The sequence below is a fragment of the Drosophila innubila genome (assembly GCF_004354385.1).
Source record: "Drosophila innubila isolate TH190305 chromosome 2R unlocalized genomic scaffold, UK_Dinn_1.0 1_C_2R, whole genome shotgun sequence".
NCBI classification, from domain to species: Eukaryota; Metazoa; Arthropoda; class Insecta; order Diptera; family Drosophilidae; genus Drosophila; species Drosophila innubila.
In genome coordinates, this window is record NW_022995374.1 from 2,766,932 (window position 1) to 2,773,056 (window position 6,125).

A 6,125-nucleotide genomic window follows, 5' to 3' on the forward strand; every position below is an offset into this window, starting at 1 on the left:
TAACGGTGCTCAGCATCGAGCCTTGGCGTTGACAATCGCGTTACCGTAATTCCTTTTGCTAAATTCAAATAGCATTTGGCGCTTATTTGCATAAACAACGTGAAAGTCGTAAAGTGAAAAATTGCATAAAATATAATAAGAATAATACGAATAAGAATGGGGAATTGAAGTGCAAACAGGAGGCGGAAGAATGAAGCAACTGAAAATGCTGCAATTGTTCAGCAGAGAAAGTACGCACTGTGGATGAAACTCAATTTATTTATGTTATTTATTTGAATATTAGATTTAAGAGAAGGGAAAAGGCGAAATTCGAATTTTAAATCTAACTGAATTGGAGAAGTGTAAAAAGTAAATAAATTTCTATTAATAACTAAAATAAAAATTTTGCTTTATGTAGCTCCTTGACTCTTGGCGTCATACCCAAACTAGATTACACATTTATGTTATCTTGTTATATTAAAAAATATATATATATATATATAAAAATTACACATTTTAAGCTTTGAGATATATTTTTATGTATTTTAAGGCAAAATATGTCTTAAATAATTATTAAATCGCTTAAATAGACATTAAATAAATGATACCAATTGTTTTATATATTGTAAATAGATTTAAAAAATGTCTAAATAAATCGATCTATCTATATTTTAATATTTATTTCTATTATTTCTAATTTGAGTATATCTTCCAAAAGAAAATCTCTTTACGAGGTAAAAGTCTAGTGACAAAGGTCACTTCATGCCCCAAAACTTCTGACTCGATCTGAACGGTTTGTTGTAACAAATTTTCCATTCTTCCTGTATATATTGCTGTATATTGATGCTTTCGTCACTAGCGCGGAGTGCCTTCCGCAGTGGTATATCATAGTATTGCTGGAGTGGATACCACAGTGCAACACAGTTGCCGTCATTCGTTTAGAATGAGGCTACCGTTACATCCGTTCAGTCGTTCCATATGAAAGGCGCTTAGAATGCGTACAGCCACAGAGTAAAGCCAAGCCCTACAGCAATACCAGGCATACTCCATATTCCAGGGAGCTGCTCTTAAGACAATAAGCAACCAGCGTCAATTCTGGAGCTGTGGCAAAAGCAGCGGGGAGCCCAAAACAATCGCATCCAAGCCAAAAGCTCTTGTCTCCGCCTCCGCCACCGTCTCCGTCTCCTTCTCCAGTTTAGAGTTTCCTGCGTGGGCGGCGGCAATGTTGCCCTAATGATGACGTCGCTGCTTGAAAACTGCTTGTTGCTGGGGAAATGTGGCAAAAGTCTCAAGTGCTGCCACGAGAAGCAGTTGAAGTCCCGTAATATTTATGAAAAATATTCTCTTCTTTTTTTTTTTTTGTAAACAAAATGTGATGACAAAACAAGCAGACGCAATCATTGCGTTGATTTGCAAAATGGCGCTGATGACAGTCGCCGAGTAAAAGTTGGTGAATCGTTGGGGAAAAAGGTGGGGAAAAGCACACTGCGTGGGTCTACTGATTTTTAATTAAAAAAGCAACAAGCAGAGAGCAAAAAAAATATATATATGCAAAAAAAAAAAGAAAATAAAAGAGAACAGAAACAGAAACAGAACTCAAAGTGCGCGTCACAAGGTTTCCTTTTGTTAATCGACTTGATTGTAAATATTTTCTTGCCACCGTCTCTGCCGCCCAGCGACGTGTCTGCTTGTCATGGTGCGGCGGCTGTTGCTGCGCTTCTAACGGCACATTCACCCAGCCCCAGTCCCAGTCCCAGTCCCAGTGACACTGCCACAACCAGGCAAAAGTTCCCCCTGGTTCCAGTTCCATATCCCGCACCTGTCCCTTTCCTTTCCTTCCCTTTCCTTTCCAGCATCCTCCCCTCACGAGTGTGTCGCAACATTTGCCTTTGTTATTTATGGCAGCATTGTTCGTTCTGCTCATGTTGTTGCTGTTGTTGTTGCTGTTGTTGTTGTTGTTGTTGTCAGTGTTGGTGTTGCCATCGTTCCTGTGTTGATGCGTTGCGCGTTTTTTCACGCGCCAAACGGCTGCTGCGGTACGGAGCGGTACTTACCGGAGGGGTTCGGATACAAGTTTGTTTTTGTCATTGCGTTTTTAATTTTGACTTTGACACAGCAACAATAATAATAATAATGCCACTACTGTCTGTCTGTCAGCAGCAGCTGAAGGCAAATTTTGGTAACAATTTACAATTTATAGCAAGGACCGTAATCATTATAAGTAATATTACAAAAATTACTTGGTAATGATTATATTTAAATTTTTTATGTTTTTTAACAAGGATAATCATTAGTTTTAAGTAATTTAATAAAACTTACGTTATTTTTGATCAAAAAAAAAAATTAATATCGAAAATAATCATTATTTTTTATCAAATAAAGAAAAATCAAAAATAAGCATTATTATTGATTAAAAAAAAATAAAAAATTCAAAAATGATGATCAAAAATATTTTTATTTTTTTTTTCTCAAAATAAAACTCAACAGTAATTGACGAATTCTGTGAATTTATAGGCAAATTCAAGTGATTAATAAAACTTATAATCGTTATTATCGTTATTTTTGATCAAAAAAAAATAAAAATCAAAAATAATCATTATATTTGATAAAAAAAAAAAAAAATCGAAAATAATCATTATTATTGATAAAAAAAAAAATAAAATTCAAAAAAGATGATCAAAAATATATTTTTTTTTTTTTCGCTCAAATAAAACTCAACAGTAATTTACGGATTCTGATTTATAGCCAAATTCAAGTGATTTCAACAGCTTCAAAACAGCTGAAAGAAAGACATGGTAATATTGTTCTTAATACCTGCAATTAATCTTATGTTAACTAAAATTGACGTATAGCTAAAATTGCACATAATATTGTCATCATTTGACCTACAAATTACCAGATAATAATAAATTTAGAAGTTATTCAAAAATGGTATTTATTAACTGAGCTGATTGCACTTTTTTTAACGCGATTAGTTGTTTTTTAATATATACTTAACTTTATTTTAATTATTTCTTTTTTTAGACAATTATATTTAAATTTAGATGACTAGTCGACCATGTTATTTTCAAACTTATTTGAAATATTGGCAATACTAAGGCGTTAGTTTGCAATATATCAAATGTACATTCAGTTCGTTTATTTTAAATAATGAAACAGTATATGCCTCTAACTGCATTCCTAATTATTCTAATGCTCAATACTTTGACTTGGGCTACACTCATAAGGATAACCGGACTTAAATGCCACGTTGTGGATCCATCGTTTTGCAGCTTCGAGAACTGTGTCATGAAACCAGTCCGTCGTGGTGTTAAGGAACTTAGCATGGTGGTCAGAATGTTCCAAGTACCAGTTACCAATGTGTCGGTGGGTATAATTCGAACTCTTTTAAGTGCCATCATTTAATCTGCATATTCTTCCACAGGTTCGTGTTGAGATTTGTCGACGTGGTTATACCACACAATCGTTAGTCAATTTCGAAATTGATTGCTGCCAGTTTTGGCTAACTAAAAGGCGTAATCCCATGGCTCATGCGGTCTACAAGTTCTTCCGCTTGGATACATATAGCAATTTAAATCACTCCTGTCCATACAATGTGAGGTAGTCAAATTTGCATTATTATAATTAAATAATTGCGTTTTTCTGTAATTTTTCAGAACGACCTGATTATAGATCATCTGCCGTTTGATAAGGATTTGAAGCTACTTATACCTATCGGAAGAGGGGAATATGTGATGAAAATGTATTGGAAGATCCACAATGTCCTGCGCTGTACAATCGACGTTAATTTGCAAATTGCTGATTGAGGACATATTTTGTACATATTACTTTGTACATTATTCGATGTTAAATATTGTTCAGCTCTGTCCCTTATTAATTGGAAAAAATTGATTTATACAAAAAATAATTAATATTGTATGCAGAATGGATTATGAGGACGAGCCATAATCAAAATGATATTCCACTTGAAAATCGGATCAGTTTTGACAAAGTTATGAATGCTTAAAGTTGGTCAGACTTTGGATCTAGCGACTTTACAAGTCAAATTTTTTGTCCAATTTGGCATGATTTTTTACAAAAAAATGAAAGGTCTCAGAATCAGTTTTAGTGTGTTGTTTTATACTAATTACGATATAAGGAGTTGATTAAAAGTGAAAACTTAAGATTTAAAATTTTGAATTTTCAAAATTTCAAAGGGGGGACCCTTAGCATCAAAATCGAATCTTGGTCGAAAATAACTAAATTTTTTATATGAACAAAATTTGAATACAGAATGAATTTAGAGGCCAAATCATGATCAAAATGACATTCCGCTTGAAAATCGGTTGATTTTTGATGAAGTTATGGAAGATCAAAGTTTTTGAAAAAATGTCAAGGGGTAGGTATGGAAAATTGGATGATAGATGGCTTAGAGTCGAAAAAATATCAAATTTTTTAGATGGTAAAAATTTAAATGCAGAATCAATTTAGAGGCCAAATCATGATCAAAATGACATTCCGCTTGAAAATCGGTTGATTTTTGATGAAGTTATGGAAGATCAAAGTTTTTGAAAAAATGTCAAGGGGTAGGTATGGAAAATTGGATGATAGATGGCTTAGAGTCGAAAAAATATCAAATTTTTTAGATGGTAAAAATTTAAATGCAGAATCAATTTAGAGGCCAAATCATGATCAAAATGGCATTCCGTTTTAAAATCGGTTGATTTTTGATGAAGTTATGAGAGATGGAAGTTTTTGAAAAAAAGGCAAGGAATAGGTACGTTGAGTCGAATGAAGAAGAAGCAGTTACAGTTAGCTTATGATATCTTTTTGGGATTGTAAACAATTTAACTTAATTTGTTTATTTTAAATGTATTAATTTTATTATAATTGCTTTTATATCAAGCTAATTAGTTAACCGATCAACTTTATTTAAAATCTGACAATACTAAGGCATTAGTTTGTCACGAACTGTGAAGTGGACAGCTCCGATTCCTACGATTATGAGACAACAGATGTATGTGAAAATTGTCCTGATTTTTCTGTTGCTCGATGCGTCTTTGACTTGGGCTACACTCATAAGGATAACCGGACTTAAATGCCACGTTGTGGATCCATCGTTTTGTAGCTTTGAAAACTGTGTCATGAAACCATTGCGGCGAGGCGTCAAAGAAGTCAACATGGTGATCAAATTGTTGCAACTACCAGTTACAAATGCCTCGGTAGGTACAAAAGAAATTCTTTTTAATATCTACTACATTATTGCCATTGTCCAATGCAGCTCCGTGTTGAGGTTTTGCGACGTGGTTATACGCAGTCGTTATATCACTTCGATATTGATTGTTGTCAGTTTATTATCAGCAAACGACGCAATCCTATTGCTAAAGCCATCTACAAATTCCTACGCTTGGATACCAACAGCAATGTAAATCACTCCTGTCCCTATAATGTGAGTTGCTCAAACTTTTGTGATAAAAATAAATTGACTGTGTTATACTGTAACCTTTCAGAATGACCTGATTATAGATCATCTGCAATTTGATAAGGATTTGAATCTACATTTGCCTATCGGAAAAGGGGAGTATGTGATGAAAATGTATTGGAAGATCTACAATGTTTTGCGCAGCATTATCGACGTAAATATGCAAATTACAGATTGATGTCTAAGAAATTTCAGTACATATTTATAAATAATTGTCTCAGCTATATTGTGTGAAAATTTCAACCTCCTAGGTCTTATGGTTTGGGCTGTGCAGTGATCAATGAGTCAGTCTGCAGGACAAAGAGTTTTATGTATAAGCTTGAAAATATATTGTAAATTTGATTTATCAATAGGCGCTGCTTGAAAGCTGTTGCCTTAAAATTACTTGACAATTTGCTTGATTAATGAGCCGCGTATGCAATTAATTGTTCACAAAAAAGTGTGTACTCAATGGACAGGAAAATTGTTACACATAAAAAATATTTTTCATTCGAAAACAAATTAAAAAGTGATGTTTTACATGAATGATTAATATTGATCAGTTGGTTGAGCTTAAAAAAACGATGATGAGTATTTTGTGTTAATTTTTTAGCAGCTGGTTGATGGGCAGTTTTCACTGCCACAGGTGAAAGCACAAGTCAATGCACGCACCGTGTTGCAAGTGCCACAAGCACTTGTGTACACA

The 6,125-nt window shown here is 33.7% G+C and overlaps 2 protein-coding genes across 2 annotated transcripts; both read left to right on the plus strand.

The window, feature by feature from the left end:
* The first annotated feature begins 3,267 nt into the window (after positions 1-3,267).
* Positions 3,268-3,785, plus strand: LOC117785924. Its single transcript, XM_034624199.1, has 3 exons — positions 3,268-3,345; positions 3,404-3,574; positions 3,636-3,785. The coding sequence occupies exons 1-3, from the start codon at positions 3,268-3,270 to the stop codon at positions 3,783-3,785; spliced, it is 399 nt and encodes a 132-aa protein (XP_034480090.1).
* A 1,353-nt stretch (positions 3,786-5,138) lies between these two features.
* On the plus strand, positions 5,139-5,618 carry LOC117785927. Its single transcript, XM_034624202.1, has 3 exons — positions 5,139-5,180; positions 5,240-5,407; positions 5,469-5,618. Exons 1-3 carry the CDS (start codon positions 5,139-5,141, stop codon positions 5,616-5,618), a joined length of 360 nt encoding a protein of 119 aa, XP_034480093.1.
* Positions 5,619-6,125: the final 507 nt, after the last annotated feature.

Excerpts from the sequence above, each read along its gene's own strand:
- LOC117785924 (XM_034624199.1), top strand. The coding sequence starts at position 3,268 with ATGAAACCAGTCCGTCGTGGTGTTAAGGAACTTAGCATGGTGGTCAGA. Across the intron at positions 3,346-3,403 it reads TACCAGTTACCAATGTGTCG|GTTCGTGTTGAGATTTGTCG; the intron begins GTGGGTATAATT and ends ATTCTTCCACAG. Across the intron at positions 3,575-3,635 it reads ATCACTCCTGTCCATACAAT|AACGACCTGATTATAGATCA; the intron begins GTGAGGTAGTCA and ends GTAATTTTTCAG.
- LOC117785927 (XM_034624202.1), top strand. The coding sequence starts at position 5,139 with ATGGTGATCAAATTGTTGCAACTACCAGTTACAAATGCCTCG. Across the intron at positions 5,181-5,239 it reads TACCAGTTACAAATGCCTCG|CTCCGTGTTGAGGTTTTGCG; the intron begins GTAGGTACAAAA and ends TGTCCAATGCAG. Across the intron at positions 5,408-5,468 it reads ATCACTCCTGTCCCTATAAT|AATGACCTGATTATAGATCA; the intron begins GTGAGTTGCTCA and ends GTAACCTTTCAG.